Here is a 22,488-nt window from a genome sequence, read left to right on the forward strand (position 1 = left end):
TAAGGTTTCGGTTCATGGTCTCATTAAAATAATTCTTGGCCATTTCAATTATTCCCAAAACGTAAAGTGACATAATGTCTTTAACGACATTTCACTTATAGCAGATTTCTGGTATAAGAAGAATTTCAATGCCATTTTAAATATTTATTTTTTAACTTACAGTCAGGTTTAAAAAATAAAAAAAATCCATTATTTAGTAGAGTGGTTCATCAGGTTTGAGTAGAGTTTATTGGACTTGTACAGAAGTCAAATTATTTTATAATTATATTGACCCAACTAATTTAAAATGTTATTTGAAGAAAATAGAGGAAGAGTAATTAAATTAAATGATTAAAACATTTAAATGTCTCTAATTTATTTATTGCGTGTTTGATGGTTAATCTGTATAGTCTAATCTCCATCTTTCTTAAGACATTTTAAAAGGATCTGTTACGATTATTCTAATTTGTAATTCATTATTTTTCTTTTGTTATTAATTTTACTTAATATAAAGGTTGATAATTTGTTGATAATTTTGGAAACAAACAAAGATCTATTTATATTGATTTTTTATTTTATAAAGTTAGCTTAATATGCATCCTCACTCAAAGAAATTCAAACTCTTTAACTACAAAAATTCATTATTTTACTGCGGAATCTATATTTTTTCCTTCATATATTCTGAATATTATTATTAAATCGTTTCCTCTTTTTAGAGTCTAACCATTAACAATGTAATTATTTGTTAATCATTTATATTTTGTTTAATATTAAAATGGCAATAAATTTTGATTTATTAGGTATTGCACATTATACCATTAGTAAATAATTCAAATATTAAGCTGTTAGTATCATTCAGTTTTAATTTGTTAACGAAATGTTCTTGTAATCATATTGTATTTATCAGTATGAATTAAATAATGTAGTAAGACATTATTTGTTTTTTACAAATACGTATAAATATTATCGGAAATTACCTAAGTATCTATCTTTTATAAGAAATGTCTTGCTCATTGAACATTATTAAGACAGCAAAAGTACAGCGTCGGCTATCAAAAAAAGGCTGGCTAATGGTTCTTCTGGAGTGGCGGTGGTTTTCTTTGTGACCTCCAGTAGTATTACTTTGCAGAATGTCAATGAATCCGAAGTACTTATTGCTAAAACATCTGAGGATCTAGAGAACTACCAAATTGAATATTTGCTGTTGTTCTAATTGATTCTCAATCGACCATCTTGGACCAGTTACTAATGGACAAAGGTGTACTATAGTTTGCTTCAGAAAAACACAAAACAAGCGATCGGAGAAGGGATTAGTAAAAGGAATTATTTACTCAAATTTAGGCGCCACGTAGCCGAGCGGTTTAGAGCCTAGGTTTGATTATTTAATGTTTAATAAAAGAAATTTATTGTAAAGTATGTTTGCCAGTCCCTCCATCCACGATACCTAATTTAGTATTTGGACGTAAAGCCCATCTGAGAAATAGTCATTACTTTTTTACAATTTTTTTTTCTTCTTTACTCATTTATTCACTGCTTTAAAAAATTAGGAAATATGAATATATTTCAAAGAATTTCCTAACTTTGGCTTCCCTTGGCTGGGAGAAAAATTGTTAAAACAGTTTATTAAATTTTCTCGTTACAAAATAAATTAAGAAAATCTTAGTGTTATTGTAAACATAAATGTATTTTTTAAAAATCTTTATTATTAATACATTTGCACACTTAACCCTTAAATTTAATAAGTATTTACAATAAATAAATATAAAATATAATAACTATTGAACTAACAGGCCGACTGTTGGTTCAATAAGGCAATTGTTTTTGAAATACAAGCTGAAGTACTTATATAATTGTTTATGCCCAAGCTAAATAATTTTTGTAACAATGGCTGAGATTTTTCTTGACCCGCTAAAATAACTTCAGGTAAATACTCGAAAGTAGCTGTAACAATATCTGGATTGGTTGAATCCAGACATGTCATGTACGCAGGAATTGCTACTAAAGCAGACGAAGGTGAATAACGAAGATATCTGTTGACCAAAGTATGGGCTAGAGTGCGAATTTGTGAAGATCCACAAGTTAAGAGATTGCATAACTTAGGAAACATAGGTTCTAATTGAGATGGTTTCTTCGCAGTATTGTAATCGAAAAATGATAGTGCGTTATACGGATCACTTTCCTTATATAGTTGTAACATTTTAGCATCCCATTGTGGATTTGGTGGTTCAACTAAATTGGTTTGTGATGGTGTCACAATAATTTCACTACAAGCATTCGGTCTGGTTATGACTACACAAAGCGTGCCTACCAAAGGGAATTCTTCACTTAGATCGCTAATGATATCGGCTTGAGTTTGTAGATAAATTCTAGCCCTTTGTATACTTTTTCTTATATAGCACTGCATGAGTGTAACGAATTGAGTAACTAATGAACTAACTGGAGCGCCTCCTTCTTTGGCGTAATTCTGAAATAATTCCAAGTATACATCAAGTATTTTGTGCAAGGATGATGTATAAGGTGCTTTAAATAGTGATGGTTGCAATAAATCAAGTAAAGCAAAAACTTGCTGAAAAAGCAATAAATGGCTACGGTATTTAAACACACTCCAATCCAAATCCACTCGTCCTCGAAGCGAGGAAGCAATCAAAGGGAGCTGCCTTAGGACAAGTAATGGGTGGGTAGCAGCCATTTTTCTAACAGCAAGATCTAACTCCATAGCTCTTTTATTCCAATCCTTTTGATTTGGCGTGGCTGACAACGCTGTTATCAATGTATGTGACATGATATCCATGGTGCTGCAACCGCCAACAGACAGCTCAGAACACTTGAGTAACGTTTTTTGGACCTCTGACTCACTCAAATGTGTAATTAAGCTCGGTATTTTCAAATACAGTTTTACAAGAAGTTGCTTGCACATGTCCGCTTCAGATGCTGATGTGTCTGGTGAGATGGCCTTCCCTATGATGTGTTTGGCTATCTGAGAAGCATACTCGATATCAGTTGCGCAAATGCACTGATTAAGAAGTGTGAGACGATTAGACAATTGATAACCTACATTATTTCCATCAACCTGTTGTTCTTTGTTTTGAGCTATCACTCCTTCTGCGACTATGTATTCTGCGAGAACTTTTAACTGGTCTAAGTTTAAATATAAAACATCTTCTGGTTCATAATGTTTAGGAGTATGTTTCTCTCGTCCTTGCCATAGCTTTGGATTACATGTCAGCGCTCTTAAGAAATCTAGTACAGGAGTTGGTTCATAGTGGCGAACGGCATTTTTTTCCAGAAGCAACTCAACACACCTGTAGAGTGTTTTCCAACTGGCATGATGAGTCAGCAAAGTTAAAAGATAAGGCCTACATTGCATCGAGCTTACTTGGCGAGAGCAAAACAAAAGTTTCATTTGTAACTCTATTTCTGACCCCAAGATCTCCGGTTCCAATTTTACCAATTTATCAACTAAATGTCCAGCTTCTGAGTCGGGACTTATTAACAACTTTTTCATTGTCTCTGTTAAGCCATCTTCCGTATCCATCTTTTCTTGTTTTTCACAAACTGATGTCTGATTTTCTTGTTTATTTACATAATGAGTAAGAATATCTACCAGAGATTTAATCCGAGGGTTATCAGTTTTAGCTTGTAATATATCTTTAGCCAACAACGTCAGACTTCGGGAATTGGGAGCGATGGTTGCCAAAAGTCTAAATAAGGGACACGAATATTGGGGCCATGAAAGGATGGCGCTAACAAACGAACTGTCACTTGCTACTCTTGTAAGAAGGTATCTTATTATTTCTGTTACAAAATTACTACTGGTTGCACCTCCTTCACGAGATCTGATTTCGTGGACAAGTGTTCTTTGTAAGTTAGTAAACAGAATTCTATTCGACTTTATGCTAGAAGAATCGCAATGTATTACAAACAGCTGTTCAAGCGTGGCTATTCCTTCTTGTTCTGACATGTACGTCCTTTCCTGTAAACGAACAGGACGTTCTCGTTTTATTTTATTCACAGGCATTATTTCTTCCTCAGCTGTTGGAACTTTATTTACTTCTTCACTGCTCCTTACTTCCAAAACTCTTGTAAAATTTTCCCCACCAACAGCTCCCCTTTTGTGTTGGACTTCCACCAATTGCACCATATAAACTTTATCAATAACCGCCTCGCGTACAGCCTGTTCATCATTCACAACCTCGCAGTCTAATGTTGATAACAATTTACTCATTGAAGCTATTGGGATTCCAAACGACTGAATGAATAATATTAACTGGGCAATATCTAAATCCATGAGAGCAGCTTCGACTAAACGAGGTACATGTGAGCGGATCATTCTTAATTTTAGCCAATCAGGAATTAAAAGCGCTTCTTCAGATGTGTCCACAAGAAAGCCTTTTGGAGTTTTGTTTACGTCTTCGGGAAACCAAATATCCAGAAGATGATTATACTCTGATATACTGGACACTGTATTTGGCCCATAAGTAAGAAGTATGACCATGGCGTGTATTACTAAAATGTGAACAGTACATTCTTCTCCTGAGGGCCAACTAACTAAAACCTGGTCTTGGGATTCTGACCACGTATATCTCTCTTTGCGAGGTTCTCTAGCTTTGGCTAAATAATTATAAAAAATAACAAGAAAAGCATCTAAAGCAGGAATTGTTATAGTGTTTTCATTTGTTCTGCTTACTGGTAAGATTGAGGCCATTATAGTGCTTCTCTCAACTATTAATTGGGCCATATCAAGAACAAGATCAGCCATTTCGTTTAAGTCACCTGTGGCGTGCTTGGCTAAAAATACTAAATAGGCTGTAACAAGTTCAGGTTCATTTTCTACTAGACAAGCACTTCTTAACGAAGCTACAACTTGAGGCCTAGCCGTATTAAAATGTGGTAACATAGGTAATTGTTTTGTCAACCAACTTGGATCTTCTTTGTTATCAACTACATTTTTTTCAATATCTTCTTCATCAATAATTGGCGAAATTACTAATTTGAGTCCTGTTATAGCCAGTGACCTATTGTTTGGAGAACTAAGTCTTCGAAGAAAGTAATCCAACACCTCACATGCATTAACTGGATCTTGAGCGGGATCTGTGAGGATGTTTTGAAGATGTGACAACAGCTGTTGGTATTTACCCTCTTGTTTATGGCCGCTACTCAGGAGAAATTCACATAGGCACTGCACAGGTAGGTGGCTGCGAATAAAAAAGAAAATAAAGGTAAAAAAAAGGAAAAATATTGAAAATGTTAGTGATTAACTAACAGTATGAAGGAATCTTGATAAAGATATGAAACATAATGTAACTAAATCGGACTAGACTTAATTTGAGGAAGAAAGGGTATCTAATGTATAAATAAATACTGCGATCTTTGGGTAAAGATCGCTTCAGCAGTTGGTACAAACCATCGTTGCTACATTTGTATTGATTAACTTCTTCAAAGTAGTTGTTAATTACAGTTCCAAACGAACGACTCTCTTAAAAAGGCTATTCTGGGATAAACTTTGTTTACACTGAACCATGGATATGAAGCCTTCAAGATAATAAAATCCTAAATAATAATAACAGTGGAACCAAACAAAAAAAGACTTACTTAAGAGCACCATCTGAATTGTGCACAAGATCCGCTAACCAAGGCATACTCTGCGAAGCACCTTGTCTATGAATTATGTCCAGCAAGAAATCAGGATTTCTTGAACGACACAGTAAATGGCCTAATCGTAATGGAGTGTTCAAAGCTTTGATTGCTTCAACAGTAGCTGCAGGTGGACGTCTTGGAGCGCCTAACGGATCCAAAGTAATTAACTGTGACAGCAACAGTGAAGTTTGTTCTGTAATCTCCATCTATAAAACAACAATGTTTTTCACAAAAGTCAAGTTTTTCTGAAATAATTGATCATAATTTGAAGGATAATATATTTGGGCTAGGAAGGTGAAGTTGTATTGAACTGAGAGAGAAGCCATGTTAATAGCACAGGGTAAAAGAAATATTTCCTTAAAAATTGCAGTTATTCGTTTTACTCAAGCTATATATAGGCTTAAACGTTTAGAAAGAATGAGGAACATTAAAACAAATAAATCATTAAGAAATATTTAAATAAATCAAAATGAAACAGACCTTCGTTGAAGCAGCTGCCAGATGAGACTCGAACTCAATAATACCTTGTTTCTCAAGAGCTAATACTTGTAAATCATCGAATCCCGGAGGGAAAACAAAATGACTTGTTATGCACATCTCCATAAGCACTCTAAGAGTTGGATATTTGTCCCACGTAATTGCACCAAATTTAGACGGATTATGTGAAGACAAAATCAATAGTAATGTCCAACCTTTCCAATAAAGCGTAGAAATTGCTAAAGATGGTGGTTTGTACCCAGCGGGTAAATCTATATTGTCCGGATGCCGATAAGCGCACAAATTGAATAACAGATCTACAATTTTTTCATTTTCAACTGTAAAAAGAAAGAAACAAATATTTTCCTTACAATTTTGAGGATGTGTTTTTAATGAAAATGTTATTTAATTTTGATTGTCAACTTTATCGATGGATTTATTAAAAAATTTGACTATTACTTTTGAGAACTGGTATAAGAGGACTGGAGATAGCTGCAGCCCTTTTTACGATTTCCAATACTAAGTCAAGAGCTTCTGCAGGTGAAAATGGATGTTCTTTTGAAAGACCAACTGCTAATAGTGTTACTACTGTTGTCTCATTTACTGGCACATCTGAACCCATTCTCATAAAAATTGTTCGATCTTGTTCTGGAGGCCAATTATCAGTTTTGCAGTATTGATCAGCTGGTTCAAGTAACAATATCTACAATGACAATCCAAATATAATTATTAGTGCGAGTGTTGATTGTTGACGAATTGTGGTAATTTTAATACTTTTTGTAAAAAGCTCACCTTATGAAGAGCATGAGCGAAATCAACATTGCTTAACTTATACACTGAGAGAGCCGTATATCTTAGCCAACCAACAGTATCTTTCTGAATTTCTGATATAGTCATCTGCATCTTTTCTATCTGAAAAATGAATTAAAGAAAGTGATTCTCAACTATCTTATGTTTAATAAGAGGGTTTCCTTAAGTAAAGCCTTTTTACCTGTATTGCATCTTTTTTCTCAGATCTTGCGTGTGGCATCACAGCCAAAAATACACAAAGTGCTAGAATGTCTATGATGGAACTAAAAGCACGAGAACGATCTATTTCTCGTGGTAATTGTTCAGATTGCGACATAAGTCCTCTACAAAAAAGTGTAAGTTTTAATTCATGACGTAATACTCGGGCCATTTCTCTCAGCAGTGCTCTTAGTGGGCGTAAATAGTCTTCTCTATTCAATACTAATTCCTAAACGAAAAATAAGAAATAAATTATTCACAAATAGGTGTAAATAAATATTATAAAATGAATTCCATTTTAATAGTTAATTTAAAATATTAGTTACAAGGAAAATATCTGCAAGATAAGCAGCCGCTCGATCAGGATCAACTTGGAATATTACACTCAACATTGCCATGTTATTGGGATTACGAGAAGTTGAAAGTTCATTATAAATAGTATGCTTCAAAACAGTGCCCAAATTGTCCGAATGTGCAGTTGCTAATTCTCTGTAAGTACAATAAAAATTACCATTAAGATCTTTCTTTTGAGAAAGATCTATGTTATAAATAAAAAAAAAAATTATTTTTATTTTGACAAGTGCTGCAATTTTAATACTTTGCTGATGCTACAACTTTTGTACCCTAGATCAATAGCTCTCTCAAAATGGAGAAGGACTCACGTTTACTAACATATTTTTATGCCAATTTATAAGGAACTGTTACTCAAAAGCAATAGGAGAAAGCTAAATTCTTACCACTCACGTGTTTTTAAGTGGAAGAATTATGTCATTAGAATGTTGTTCTTTCACAATTTTTGGCACGGTGCAAACCCTCACACGCTGAGATTACGAAATAATATAACAGCGGTCTATTGCATCGATGCAGAGATAGTGATACAGTGGCATTCTATGAAATCTCAACTGACTTAATATAAGATGTGCAATGTACAAGCAATTAAAATAGACGAAAGCTGTACCCTTTTCTTAAGCGAACAGTTCTGGATTTTGGTGACAGAAGTTTCGAATGCGTCTAAATTCGGAGTCCCAGAAGTCATTACAAAACTAGCTCTCCACCTTTTCCTGGATTTAGGGATTGATCGGAAGGAAATACAGATCTTAGCGGAATTGCTCGTTTTCGATTAATATGAATTATTCATCACCACATTTATGGGATTTAAGGCTGCCTTTTTAGATAAATTTTTATTTTATTCAACCTCATTAGTTTTTATTTCTATTAAATATATACGTTTATTGACACATTTGTATTTTGTGTTCTAGCAACCTATTCTATTTTAGCAGTACCCATTTTATAGTACTTTTTTGCATTAGAATGATTCTCTCGGAGGCTAAAAAAATAATAAATAATTAACCTTATGCATGATAAATAATAATTGCTTAGTGCCTTTGTTTTCAGTCTCATCTTTATAAGACAACTAATTACTTCTACATCTTTCATAGTATGACTGGCACAATTTACACAAAGAGACATCAGTAGTTCTTGCGCAGACCTCATTAACTTGGGGTTTTGTAACCAGGCTTCCAGTCTAGGAGCTACTGCCAACCTCACCTGTAGAACGTTTAAAATGGAATTCAGTCAACAAAGTGAAGAATAATATTATAAAGCTAGTAATTGCTTTTTATACTAGTGCTGAGTTTCAAACCAAGAGCACCAATCCTATACCTCTCCAACACCACAAAGCGCTGTTAACATTTTAAGAAAATTTCTATTTATTAAATCTGAAGAAAGCCTTCGGGTTAGCTGTTCTTTTACAGTGTCAACTACGAATCCTTCGATCAAATCTCTATTCCCACGGAATCTGAAATAGAATAAAGGGATGATTAGATTCTCATAAACTAGTTTCAATTAAAATGCCAAAATAATATCAATAAAATATCACTGGAGCACAACAAACCTTGGAACTGGTGGCTCCATATCGACTCGCTCTCCTTCAGTTAAACCCGCTCTCAACATCAGTGCTGTATCCTCTTCAGGTGGTTCTGGGCGGCCGGTGGTTGGATCAGGTAGATTCACGGAAATAGCTTTTGTATTTAAGCTTGCTAAGATGTTTTCAACAAAATTTTTCGAAAGCTCATGATCGACCCAATTCCTGTCACCACCTGCATCGTCTAGGTACACCTTTAATAAGAAATTCGTATCAAACTTAATCCTGAAGCAATTAGTCATCCACCCTTAAAGAGGGCTGGATTAAGATAAGTAACATAATTTTGATGGAAAAGGACTCAGCAACACTTATGTCACAGAACCACTGTTGGAACATATTTTGATTCTTTCCCTTTTGCACACCAAATAAAAAGAAATAAAACAATACCTTCATTAATATATCTGGCCATCTCTTAACATCCTGGAATGCTCTTGTAAGAATACTGATTGAAAGCAATGATACGATAATGTTCGTTTTGGGAATAATATTTTTGAAGGACGAAGCTGAAGGAGGTGGAATATCTCGTTTTAGTAAGGCGCATAGAGCGTTCACAATAGCTTCGTTCGTAAACAGCGATTTTTTTAAAGTAGCTACGTAAGACAGGCCTTCATATAAAACTGAGTCCACTTTGAATCTTTGTCCGCGCAAGGTTTTCACAGCTCCACACACCATGCCAATCTATAAATGATATGCAGTAAAACTGTATGGCCTTAATTAAGCAAATGAGAATAATAACAATGGTCGAAGTAATGCATTACTCACCGCCTTATCAGTGTCATCGTTGTCAATAGCATCCATTATGTTTGCAACAAAATCAGGCGAATCAACCTCAACAGCCAAGGATTCCCAAGCATCTGATACTGAAGGGAAAGGACCACTTGATGAAGAAGAAGACGATGAGGAACCTGAGGTAATAGAACTTCGACCTAACAAGCCAGGATTCAACTTCGATTTTTTTGATGGTACTGAAGACAAGGGTCCTCCATCCCTTTTCCTATCTCTGTCTCCTAGTTGAAATTCAAATGTATTAAAACAGAAGTACCTCTTAATTCCACATATGAGACATAGTTCTCATCATCTTTGAATAGAAACGTTCAAGGTTTCATTAAATTCCTCTCCTTTAATTTAATAAAGGAATTTATTTCCAACAAATGGATTTAATATTTCATATATCAATTATTACATATACTGTTCAAACATATTAATGATCAATTACCTGTTGAATGACTACTTCCAAGTTTACTAGTGGTGTGTGTTCCCGGTCTTTGCTTTCCTTCATTTGTATTTTTTGACCCCAAAGCGAAAAGATCAGCAGGGAATTGAGGTGTTTTACTTTTTCCTCCTCGACCAGAAGAACCCTTTCCTCTTTCCATTCCTTATTTGATTACTTAAAAACTTAAAAAAATAAATAAATATTTGAACAGATGTGATCAGGTTAAGAAGGTAAGTCAATTTTGGTTACCTTCTGACGTCCATGTTTAGTTCTAGGTTTGTAGTTTAGTTGTGCTGTGGTTCCCTATAGAGGTAGAAGGGGAGATCTACTAATACGAGACGGTCTTACATTAATAATGGAAAGTGAATAGTTTTGGTTTTCGGAAAGCTAAATTAAATTAATGTATTTTAGTTTATTGGTGTAATGAAGAAATTATCTGTACTTATTCTTGCTTAGTCTTTTGTTGAATGAAAATTGAATGTGATTTTTTACACTTCCCTAATTATTGAAGAGGACATTCCTCATATTAGGTTAGTTTTTATTATTTTTTGAAACCTTTTTTATTATTATGATGTTCTTATCCAGATATTCTTAACAATGGGTCACGAAAAAAGGAATGAAAGAAAAAGTTAGCAATATTGAACACTTATAAGTTTTAACCTTAAAACTTCAACTAAAATGGTTGCAGAATAGTTAGTGTATCGTTACTATTTAACTGCTTCACTATTAAAGTCATTCTTTTAGGAAACTTTTTTTACAAGTAGTGCATAACTTAATAATTATATAAACATAAACAAATTGGCATTCATTCCTGGGAGTATTTTTCTAAACTCAGGCTTATTACATTGAAAAATTACATTTTTAAATAAAGAAAATCGAAGAGGTTGGACGTGATAGCTGAATTGATATTTATTTATTCATGTATAGGTTTAAAACCTTTAAGGAACTATAGTGTCAAATATTTAACTATTATAGGCTAGTATTTTAAACTTAAGTTGATTTCATAGTCACTTTCAAAGTGCCAAACAACTGAGTGACAAAAACAAATTACGAAAATTTAAAAAAAAAAAAAAATTTACAACGAAACAAACACTCAGTTGTGTGTCTCTTAAAAACACATACAGCTGTACTGATTTTAAATAAGAACAAATGATAATTAAGACATAATTATGTTGATGAAATTGTGGAAGTGCAACTATGAGTACGATTTTTCTCCCCAACCGGAGTGTGTAATTAATATGTACCGTCTCTTTGTGAAATTGGTATTAATTTTGATCATTTTGTGCAATGATTTGGAATTGTAAAAGGCATCAGTTGTCAAATCAGTTTTCATTAACGTTTGTTTTTAGTTCTTACGGTTCTTTATTATTTTGTATTTTTAGATATGAGTCATTCAGAAAGAGGACCAGGACCTGTTCCTGAAAGATGGCTGAACTGCCCAAGAAAGAGCGTTGGCATTGTGTCTGGTAAATTTTTAGCATTTAAAACTCCGTTAAATCATAGATTTGATGATCAAGTTGGGGCAGCGTCGAGATGGGATCCAGGCATGGTATTTGACGTTACGAAGTCCCTTAAGGTTATTTTTGGTCACAAATGCATTTGCTTTTTTAAGATCTGAAAAAAGAGGAAATGTCACAGAAATTTTTTGTTGGTGTATAGGTGCGAATTGGTCTTTGGATAGATCTGACTAATACAAATAGATTTTATGATCCAGAAGAAGTGAAGTTAGGCTATGGTGATGAACAAGAAGTAGCATATGTTAAACTTCAGTGTAGGGGCCACGGTGAGACTCCTACCGAGGATCAAACTCGAGTTTTTATTAACCTTTGTCATAAATTTATAAGAAGAAGACCACTAGAAATTGTAGGTAAGCATGTTTCTAACAAAGAAATTGTGTAGTTATTTATGATTTTTTCCTTTTGGTCGTTGATATCTAAGTTTTTCCATCAACCGTCGTAATTGCGACTTTACACTTTGCAAAAAAATGTTTAAGTGGCACGCGATTTCTTGAAAAAAAGCACAACTTTCTCTCAACGTCTTTTCGGGAAAGTGTTTATAGTGGGAGTTGCTTTATTCTATTAGATAAATAATTATACTATACTTTCAAAATAATATTTAAAAAACCATAAATTTTTAAAAATAAGTAGGCAAAAATTAATAGAGAGATAGATAAATTTCATTTATGTTTTAAATCATTTTAGGTGATTGTAATGAACGATTTTAAGCCAACAAAAAAGGTCTGACACAACTGTCCTGTTAATAACAAAGGGTTTAATGAAAAATTGAACATGAACACTAATCAATTTTCAACAACTTATTTTTTCTTAAACATTTTATCATTCAGTTAATTTTGGAAATACAAAATTTAGACACTTGAAACGAAAAATTAGTTTGAGAATGGGCATATCATTTATCCTGAACGTTTTTTTTTCCTTATATGCTCTTTTGTGGGTGTAGAAGCGACAGACAGCCAGCAGCAATTTGAGAGAACCTGGCGCGATAAATGGGTATAAACAAACGAAATGGGGAGGCTGTTATGTTCTCAGACAAGTTTCGTTTCTACCTTTACTTTTTTAGTAGTTATCGAAGAATACATTGAACCAGGGATATTAAAAATAAAGTAAAAATTGACTGTCGAAAAGAAATTTGTAAAATCTTGTTAAATATAGCCTAATGAAACTTGTAAATGTTTCATGGTCAATAGAATTAAAAAAGTTCTGTGGAAATTTTTTTTGGTGTACAATGATTACAACTTTTGCAATGCAAAGCATAGTTAAAATTTAAAATAATTTCGTTAAAATCTAGGTACACTTTTATTTTATAGAGAAGGTAAGTTTTTTAAACTTCTTTTAATGGATTATTTTAATTTATAATATCTTAAATCAAGCTCAAGAAAAATGTAAATTTACTTTTATTTAGGTGTTCACTGTACTCATGGATTCAATCGAACTGGATTTTTAATTGTTTCATACTTGGTTGAAATATTAGACCTGAGTGTTGAATGTGCTCTTCAAGAATTTGCCAAGTGCAGGTACTTATTGATTCAATTTTGTTTTATATTTCTACGATTACTGAATGGTTTAAATTTAGTTGTTTTTTTTCATTGTTCATTAGATATACAATTACTTTTCGCGAAAAAAATTAATAATTTTTTTTTTTGTTGATTTATGTTGGATACGTTAATGTTTCTAAGGATGATAGGATAAAAGAAGAAAACTTAGTTCTCCCCACGACCCAATTTCGTGGTTAATATTTCTATCTCGTGGTTGTGGAAGTTCAGAGCATATTTGGAGTTAAGTTCAGTCACTTAACAAACTGGAAGTTCATATCCAGTTGTAGAAATCTTGCTCTTGTCTCGCAATATCAAAGGACATCAGTGCTAACTTTTCCTTAGTATACAAAATCTTTCTTGACTAGATAACCTTATATATTTACTTATCCTGATTACTTTGCCTAGTCAGCAAACCCATCATAACCATTACCCCCCTACTCTTGTAGAGTAAAGCAGGCCTAACTCAACTATGGCGAGGATCCTCACGTGAACTACCTAGATCGTTTTCCTGCCAAGGAGCTCAAGCTCTAGCTTCCCAGTCGACGATTTCTTGTTTTAAAACGTGGGTAAAAGCCCCTTGAGATTTTTATTTTAGTCAGTCAGGTAACTGCGTGACCTTGCTCCAGGTATAAAGAGAATGCCCTTATTAATATGAAACAGTCTGTATAGAACTTTCGAAACTGTTAAATGGTGCTTCTGTTGTGGCGTATAAGTTTTAGGATATTTGTACAGAATATTTTAATTCGTGGAAGATTGTGGAAGGTCTATCTAAATATGAGCTTTAGCCTCGTGTAATAAATACCTTTCTTTTCTTTCCATACTCTTAGAGTTATAAGTACATCACATAATCTTTCCTTTAAAAATAAACACTGGCTGAGAATTGATTTAAGCATCGAATGAAAGAAATAAATTTAGAAATTGAAAAAAGGAGGTAAAGATTTGTAAAATGAAAGAAACAAAACTAAATTTATAATCTGGGAATTTTTTTAGGCCGCCTGGTATTTACAAAGGAGACTACATAAAAGAATTGTACAGGCGGTATGATGATATGAAGGATGCTCCTGATCCTCCTCTCAGACCTACCTGGTGTTTTGGTGAGTGCCATACAATTAGGCATGTTCATCTGAAGCAAAACAAATTATCACAAATTATTTTAATTACTTTCGTAAAGATTTAAAATATATATACATATATAAAAAGGAAAGCTTATAAAAGTAAAAAAAAAGAGAGTAGTGTGGTAAATAAGCACCAGTCTGTCAATAAGGATTTATTAAATATAAAATGTAAATATATTTTTTAAAACATCAATTTCAACACTTATTAATAATAATTTTAAAAAATAATAGTTAAAAACAAAAGAAATATTCTTTACCACTCCATTTTTATACAAAGTTGATAAATTCGTTACTATGAATTCAGATCAGAAACCGTACTCATTACCTCAGAATGATGAAGAAGACAATAAAAGAAAGAATAATTTTGGCAGAGATTCTGGGTAAGTTAGCTAAAAAAAAATCTAGGGCATATTTTTTTAATTGATTTTTTGCAAATCTGAGTAATCATGCTAATTACATTATCTGTACTAGGCGCAAGAAAATTAGACGAGATGGTAAGATACCTCAATTTATGGACGGAATTAGTGGAGTGTCACCTGTATTAGATCACTCTACAGTAAAAACTGTGCAGTCACTTGCCCAAAAGTTCTGCGGATGGGCTGGGTATGTTAATGTGTTTGTTTTAAAAAAATATTGTATTAATATAGAGAGTAATGAAAGACTGCTGGTTTTATTCTTTTTTATTTAGTTTATGTAAGCATAGCGTGTTGATATTGCAAAAATTAATGAGTAAAATTTGTATATTCAGGTGATTTTAAAGCTTTTGAAAAAGACTCTTTAGCAATAGGTATTGCCCGAGAACTTTAGGAAGTTGGGTGGCACAATGTCAGCTTATGTTGCTTTGAGTGGCTTTAAAATGTCTGTGAAGAAAAAAGTTTTTCTACTCTAAACTAATAATAATTAAAGATTTTTTTTAAATTTTTAGCAAAGGTTTTCCTGGAAGTCAGCCTGTGTCAATGGACCGCAAAAATCTCAAATTGCTTCAAGAAAAACCATACAGAGTATCTTGGAAGGCTGATGGAACAAGGTATAATAATAATAAATTATTTATTGTTTGATAATAAATTTTACTTTTACGAATAATATCTACATTACATTGAGGTGATGCAAAATGGACTAAGAGGCTCATTATGCAGTGCCAAACGGTAATATTTATTCTTTTAGATATATGATGCTGATTGTTGGTGAAAATGAAGTATATTTTCTGGATAGAGATGATAATGTATTCGAAGTGACAGGACTGCGTTTTGTTTATCGCAAAAACCTCAATCAACACCTCACCAATACTCTAGTGGATGGTGTAAGTAATTTTTTGTTGTTTTTTTTTCTTTATGAAAATAGAATAATATTGTAGATATTTCTCTAAATCTTCTCTTTTTCTTTTCGTAAAGGAGATGGTAATAGATAAGCATGAAGGAAAAGACATCCCTCGGTACCTGATTTATGATATTATACGAGTTAACGATATTGATGTCAGCCAATTTCCTTTTCATCCTCATAGGTTGGATTGCATTGAGGTTAGTGTAATAAGTAATAACTAAAAAAATTTATTTGAAACAATTTTCCTGGTAATTTTCTTCAAAGGCACTTTCGAGAAGAGGGGAGTTTAAAAATTTAACAAAATTTGGAGAATTATATTAAGAAAAAGTGTTTCAGTGTTCACTCTGGAATTATTTTTTTTTATATATAAAAGTAGTTCGAAATTTTCGGTTCTCTTATTTTGGTGTTTAATTTTATTGGTTCCTAGGAATTGACATTTTTTCTCTGATATTTATAAATAGAAAACAAATTCTTGTTTTCCCTTTTGTGCCCGAGCAGTGTTAAACCCAAGATTACAATTTTGTTTTATATATTACTAAAGTTGTAATCACAACTTATTATTTAATATAATTTATCTTTTATAGGCAGACATAATTCACCCAAGATATCAGGCAATAACTGAGGGTAAAATTGATAAAACTGCCGAACCATTTAGCGTAAGAAGGAAAACATTCTTTCCTGTGGAAAAGGCTAAAAGTTTCCTTAGCAAAAAATTTAGCCAACAACTTGCTCACGAACCTGATGGATTAATTTTCCAACCATCCACTGATGTGATTATATACTTAAATTGTTTTGGTATTTATTGATTTTTTTTCATTTTTTATCTTTGGTAATAAAATATGCTTCCTACGTAGCCGTATACTCCTGGGCCGTGTGCGTCGGTTCTTAAATGGAAGCCGGCCACACTCAACTCTGTGGATTTCAGATTGAAAATTGTAAAAGAGGAAGGTCAAGGGTAGGTTTAGCAATATTATTTATTTATAAATTAACAATTTATTTTGCAATCTACATGTACAATTATTTAATATCTAAAGAGTGTTAAGTGCTCAGTTAAGACGGCTAGATAGAAGATTTTGGAGGAAACTAAGACCTAGAGATAGGTCCATTATGAGGTCCACCATTATAAGGTCTGTTTGGATAAGATCTGGTGAGGCGGATGACTAACTACATTACAATTTCTCATTTATCATATTAAATAAAGTATAAGGCCTAGACTGGATATCGCAATAATCAATGTATCTTAACTTTGTGGTTCCAATGTCTGTCCCTCCGCTTCAAAATCGTCGTAATAATGTGAACAGTTATATATGGCTTTTATATACATGGCTTGCATAAGCGAAGCAGTATCTTCACTATGACCATAGCTTAGTTCCATCAAGCAATATAAACTCAGTTTCCAATTGGTTTACGATTTAGCGTGCATGTGCGATCCATGAATGGATTTAATTCAAGAATATTTGAATTGACTCAAGTAACTGTAATAATTTTCCTTCTCAAAATTGTACATAGGGGCAAAAAATAATAATAATTTCCTTACAGGCTGATTAAGAAGAAATTAGGTTATCTGTACGTGGGTGGAATGAGCACCCCTTTTGCTGTCATGAAGTATTCCAGTTCAATTAAGGATTATCATAATAAAATAATTGAATGTAAATTTGAAAATAACAACTGGGTATTTATGCGAGAGAGAACTGACAAATCTTTTCCAAATGCCGAATCAACTGCAAGAAGTAAGTTTTAGTTTAAATTAAATTTAACACCATTATGGAAAAAGTGTAACGTAGAAGTGTAACTAGATGGGCTCCCGATGGATCTTCTTGTTCTCTTCAAAAGATTCTGGTTGAATATACAAGTATTCTCCTCTAATTCCTGGTGACCATCCCAGTCTGCTGGAAGCATTATGACTCTCCACCACGCTACTACCCCAACGCTCTCCATACTTTTAACTACCTAACCAAGTGTTAAGAATCCCCTGTTGGATCATTGAATGAACATGCTAAATTATACCACCAAATGTAGCGATCACTAAAGTATTAAGATAATTGTTTCTTGATAGTATCGATTGAAACAAAGGTAACTTCTTGCCTCCATTTTTGGACTTTCTTCACCCTATTCAGTGAAGAGCTTTGGAAGTGAAAGTTAGCTTTAGCCGTGTAAGGATCCAAAAACTTTTTATTCAATTTATTAGAAATCCTGTTTATACTCCCTCCGACGGTTATTACGTACAATCTAAGACACGCTAAGTAGCTGCTGTATCTTGCATTCACAGGTGTATGCGAATCAATAATTAACCCGGTGACCAAGGAACATCTACTTGATGAAATAGAAAGATTTAGATATCGAGACGATGAGGAACTGATGCCCCCACCTCCATCCAGATATAGGTGATAATTTTTTGTTTTTTGTTTCAATTCAAAAATATTTATATATATGAAGCAGACAAAAAACAAATACTTAATCATATACCATACATTTATTCCAAATAAATAAGAGATTTTTTTGTTTTGTTTTTAAGTTTTCTTTTAATTGAAAAAAGAAATAAAGTTTTTATACATTTCTGTTTTATTTAACATAAATACTGTATTCATAATCTACAGAGAAATACATTTTTCTATTTATTTATTGTACATATTAAAATATATTAAGACTTTTCTTTAGCATACAACTTTGTGTCATGCAATCTACTACTGTACAAAAGGATTTTCGTAGAGCATGAAACTTAACATTTAAATTTGCCATTGTTGGGAAAATTTATTCTGTGTAATGAATAATATGTGTGTTAAATTTTATTCATTTTGATTATTCGTAGTATTCACAATAATAAGCGTTATTCATGATAAAATAGATATAAAGTAATTAAATTATATTCTTTTTTCGTGTAATGCGATTTGACGAGGAACAAAATATTGTGTCTTTCTGCTTACTTGAAAACAAGTAATATCGAAGCTACGGAAAATAATTGTCAAAATTTTGGTATATATAATATAAATACTTACATACAGTTTGGCTTGGAAGATAGGTAATGTTCCTGAGGGATATTGTCAAGGGAAGCTTCAAACATTTTCAAACAGTCCTGCGGTATAAATTTATAATTTATGCTTTATGAGTTTATTGATACGTCCAATCCTAACAGAAATACATTATTCTTTGATAATTAAGAATTAAATTATAAGTAAACCTTTGGATGTTCCATTTTTATACAATTTATGAAAAAACATGATTAATGAATATTTTTCTTATTTGAATAATGCCCATTATAATTGGTACTTAGTTTATTTTTCAATCGTGTCTACATCCGAGCCTGCGGATTTTTTGTTCTCATTAAAAAAAGCACTTAAAATGTAGAATGATTTAAACAAAATTGAGATGAACTATATGTATAAATTCCTGTTGCACACTAAGTTCCTTTCAATCTTCAATTTATTTCTTTGTGGAGACATGTTGCAATGAAAAAAAAAATAAAGAACTGATGTTATAATGTCTAGATATTGTTATTGTGATTGCCTAAGTTATATTGCACCCTTGTATCCTTCATTAGGGAGAACTTCTCACAAGCTGAAAGTACTAAAATTGCGGCAGAGAATTGTGGATTTGCAAGGTTAATATGTACGCTGGTGATCTAAGTCATTGGTTAATAAGTGCTTTTCATCCTGACAGAAAGAAATCTTTTTGGTGGTAGCAGTGATTTTTGGGACCCTGTGACTAGCTCCTCATTTAGTTTTATTGAATCTGAGAGTAATATTCCATTTAGAATAGAGAATAATGGTTTAAATAAACTGCAAGAAAACGAAGTCTAATTCAAATTCAGTTTACAATATACTGGAATAAACTAGAACGAAAAGTCGAATTGAATGTTGAATCTTGGTAATTTTTAAACAATTTATGTAGTTTTAAAACATTAATTTAAAACAAACTTATTTTTTCTCGCTTATAATTTCGAAACACTTGCAATCAAAGTAAGTTATTGTCGATAATTTGAGGTACTATGTGTAAACAAGCATGGAGTGGAAGCTGTAAAGGTATTTTTATCATTCTAAAACTCACATAAACTTTCATATTTTATTTTACTTGAAGAACTAATTAAAAATAATGCTAAGATTTTATAAAATTAATTATTTTAAAGAAAGTTATTTTTATTAAACAAGCAAATAGTCTCCTAAACATTCTGAATACAAAAAAAGTCGACGATACAAAAGAAACAAGTAATTTTTGCGAACCTCTAGTTCGCACTCATTCTGATAGATAGCGCTCATAGTACTATTTTTTAACAAAGTTTTAAAGTAATTTGTCAGTTCTTATTGTCATATGCTCTTCTCGGTCTAAACAAAATAAACTGAGATTAATTTCTCGCATCCAATTAATTTTTTGAGCCTTAATTGATTTTTTTTTTATAAACTAATATGTTTCAGAATGCTTTATTTTATATAACAGATTTTCCCTCAATTATGTGTCTGTTTTTCATTTAGAATTTTCGTCCCATGTAGGGTTCTTAGTTCAAAGTTCGTTCAGAAAGTAATCTACTACACAGAAAAAGTGCCAAATCTTAAATCATTATTTAATTTTAAGTAAAGTGAAAATGTCAATATTCTGTCTTCTCATTGTTTTCATAAAGCTACTTCATCGCTATATTGTGGTTAGAAACAGTGGAATAGTGTTTTAGATCAGTAATGTGTGCAACAGTTCCTTAATCTGTCAGGGTTTTAGATATCAATTAGATTGCAAAAAATTTCCGAGACCTTTCATGAAGTTGCTGATCAGCTGGCCAGAAACTGAACATTCACTCCGTTCATTGCAGGTCCAGGACCTGCTCTTGAATTCACCAAGGGCAGCGTACAAAGAGCTCTTACGCAATAGATTGGGAAAGTACATGACAAATTTCATATTACAACATTTCATATTGATTTAACTTGTTCACACTGAAGAGAGATCTTTAGATCCTTTTTTTGTTCATACAGTTTTTAAAATATTCGTCGAGCTTTGAACCGTACCTTTAACCATTTTTATAATTTCAAATTTACGTAAAGTAACCAAAAATTAATAATTTCCAATTAAATTAAAACCTTGAAGCCCAAACCATTAAATTCCAACAATTTAGATTCCCTAATCCTTTCTTACAGCATGGTAGAGATGAAGATTTTATAAGTAATGTTGAATCAGAGGCTGTCCCTTTTGGGCATTTACTAAAAGTGAGCGGAGTGTGAGTTTTATCGTTTTGAGAGTAAACAAAGGGGTGGCAAGCACTGGGGGCGGCGATATAGCACGGCGTTTCCTCTGACATCCTCTACCACTTCTGTTCAGTGCACTCTGGGCCGTTGGTCAGAACGGTATTATTCCAGATCTCCTCTCACACTTTCAACAACAACGAACACAAGAGTCAGTATTTTATTATTTATTTATTTATTTATTAATAAGAGATAAGGGGAAACATTTATTCGTTTTTTTAATAATTTTTTACTTGACAAATTTGGAGTCCTAATTTCTTCTCACTTCCAATTACGTTCATTTGTAGACTATACAATTTCAGACATTAATTATCTTCTTATCAATGTTAATTTTAAGACTCACCTTTCCCACTAGTCCAATCAGTTTCCGAGGTACATTCATGGTTAAATTAAAAGAAATTTGTTTGCCAGTACTTCGAATTAACTTGCACTCCTATTCTAGAAAGGTCCAATACATTTTCTTCGTTTTGTTCTTAACGCGTTTCTGTTATGCTATCTTGTAATGAAATTTGAATCTATTGGGAACAATTAAATTATCAATAATTAATATATAATGACTTTTCTGAAAACTACAATTAGAGCGATTTTCTTTAGAAATGAATGTGAAGATTTTTCTAGTTGAATATTATGCTGGTGTTCCGAAAAAAGTGTGATAGTGGTTTAGAGTTATTGATTTTTTTTATATTCATAAAGTTATGGAAATTTTTGTTTGCTTCTTATTTTTTAAAGAACATTCTCGACCTTACAAGCATCATTTAAGATTATATAAATTAAAGGTTTTTAAGTTGATACCATACGATCTGGGTCCGCTTTAAAATAGCTATTTTATTATTTTAAAAATGCTTTAAAAAAGTATTATTTTTCAATTTCGCATATATAACATGTAATTCGACTGGCAATCATTCGAATGCTTTCAATAAATATTAAAGATTTTTTTTTTTTTTTTTTTAAGTTTCGCGTTAATAAAAAGTGCAGCCTGATTATTGGAAGTCTTAACATTTTTATTAGAATATTGTGTGTACTTCACAACTGGTTTTAGAGATTATGTTTGGAACATATATTCAGAGAAAAAAATTCAGAGACTGTCTTCTCTGAAAGTTTAGAACTTCTCTGTTTTGCTCTAGAAATAGTTATACCTCCTCAACAACGATTTACAGGAAAATTTATTTCCTTGAAATGTTCATCAGCCATTAAAATCTGATTGAAGATAAAATTGGTATCTGCAAGGTAAGTACTGACTATCTCCTGAATTTGTCCTTAATGTAGATGTTCTTCGCAGTATCAGCAAAACCGACACAGAGTAAGAACCATTTTCTTAATGGTCACAGCAATTATGGTTTACGGGGATTAAATGCCTTTCTAAAGTCCATAAAAGAGACCGAAGTAATTGTTGTTACACTGATAAATTTTGACATCATGAACACTTAGCCTAAACAATTCTTATACTTTTCCTAAAGCCGGATTCATTAGCAATTATAAGAACCTTAATCCCCAGATTCGAATCCAGCTGCTGGCACTTAGATTTTATCTTCTTAGAAACT

At 32.4% G+C, this 22,488-nt stretch overlaps 3 protein-coding genes across 5 annotated transcripts in view; 2 read left to right on the top strand and 1 right to left on the bottom strand.

The window, feature by feature from the left end:
• Nucleotides 1-1,644: 1,644 nt before the first annotated feature.
• Nucleotides 1,645-10,613, bottom strand: IntS1 (integrator complex subunit 1). Its single transcript, XM_074131954.1, has 14 exons — nt 10,488-10,613; nt 10,242-10,420; nt 9,788-10,032; nt 9,413-9,703; nt 8,996-9,219; nt 8,764-8,899; nt 8,453-8,649; nt 7,428-7,590; nt 7,085-7,330; nt 6,886-7,005; nt 6,553-6,796; nt 6,097-6,431; nt 5,572-5,822; nt 1,645-5,174 (listed from the first exon to the last, which is right to left on the bottom strand). The coding sequence occupies exons 2-14, from the start codon at nt 10,396-10,398 to the stop codon at nt 1,763-1,765; spliced, it is 6,021 nt and encodes a 2,006-aa protein (XP_073988055.1). The 5' UTR covers nt 10,399-10,420; nt 10,488-10,613; the 3' UTR covers nt 1,645-1,762.
• mRNA-cap (RNA guanylyltransferase and 5'-phosphatase mRNA capping enzyme) lies at nt 10,511-19,209 on the top strand. 2 transcript variants are annotated; one of them, XM_074131972.1, is made up of 14 exons: nt 10,511-10,768; nt 11,621-11,814; nt 11,898-12,105; nt 13,158-13,269; nt 14,281-14,384; nt 14,710-14,785; nt 14,877-15,008; nt 15,331-15,432; nt 15,570-15,705; nt 15,797-15,922; nt 16,310-16,495; nt 16,580-16,680; nt 17,265-17,455; nt 17,995-19,209. In XM_074131972.1, the coding sequence occupies exons 2-14, from the start codon at nt 11,623-11,625 to the stop codon at nt 18,111-18,113; spliced, it is 1,785 nt and encodes a 594-aa protein (XP_073988073.1). In that variant the 5' UTR covers nt 10,511-10,768; nt 11,621-11,622; the 3' UTR covers nt 18,114-19,209. The 2 variants fall into 2 exon arrangements, with proteins under 2 accessions (XP_073988073.1, XP_073988074.1); XM_074131973.1 differs by lacking the exon at nt 10,511-10,768 and adding an exon at nt 11,352-11,500.
• Nucleotides 19,210-20,644: 1,435 nt separating this feature from the next.
• The window catches only part of Schip1 (Schwannomin interacting protein 1), a 190,859-nt gene continuing 189,015 nt past the window's right edge, over nt 20,645-22,488 (top strand). For both annotated transcript variants that reach the window (XM_074131977.1, XM_074131975.1), the window contains exon 1: nt 20,645-21,098. The gene's annotated coding sequence lies outside the window, so the exon portion shown is untranslated. The remainder of the gene's footprint in view (nt 21,099-22,488) is intronic.

This window comes from Rhodnius prolixus, unplaced genomic scaffold, assembly GCF_049639745.1.
Source record: "Rhodnius prolixus isolate KJV_2025 unplaced genomic scaffold, Rpr scaffold_4, whole genome shotgun sequence".
Lineage (NCBI taxonomy): Eukaryota > Metazoa > Arthropoda > Insecta > Hemiptera > Reduviidae > Rhodnius > Rhodnius prolixus.

What these genes read in the sequence shown, in the direction of transcription:
- mRNA-cap (XM_074131972.1), top strand. Translation starts at nt 11,623, where the DNA reads ATGAGTCATTCAGAAAGAGGACCAGGACCTGTTCCTGAAAGATGGCTG. An exon ending in AAGACCACTAGAAATTGTAG is followed by an intron (nt 12,106 to 13,157) that starts GTAAGCATGTTT and finishes ACTTTTATTTAG; the next exon opens with GTGTTCACTGTACTCATGGA. An exon ending in TGGAAGGCTGATGGAACAAG is followed by an intron (nt 15,433 to 15,569) that starts GTATAATAATAA and finishes TTATTCTTTTAG; the next exon opens with ATATATGATGCTGATTGTTG.
- IntS1 (XM_074131954.1), bottom strand. Translation starts at nt 10,398, where the DNA reads ATGGAAAGAGGAAAGGGTTCTTCTGGTCGAGGAGGAAAAAGTAAAACA. An exon ending in ATGGAGCCACCAGTTCCAAG is followed by an intron (nt 8,900 to 8,995) that starts GTTTGTTGTGCT and finishes ATTCTATTTCAG; the next exon opens with ATTCCGTGGGAATAGAGATT. An exon ending in AGAAAAAAGATGCAATACAG is followed by an intron (nt 7,006 to 7,084) that starts GTAAAAAGGCTT and finishes TTCATTTTTCAG; the next exon opens with ATAGAAAAGATGCAGATGAC.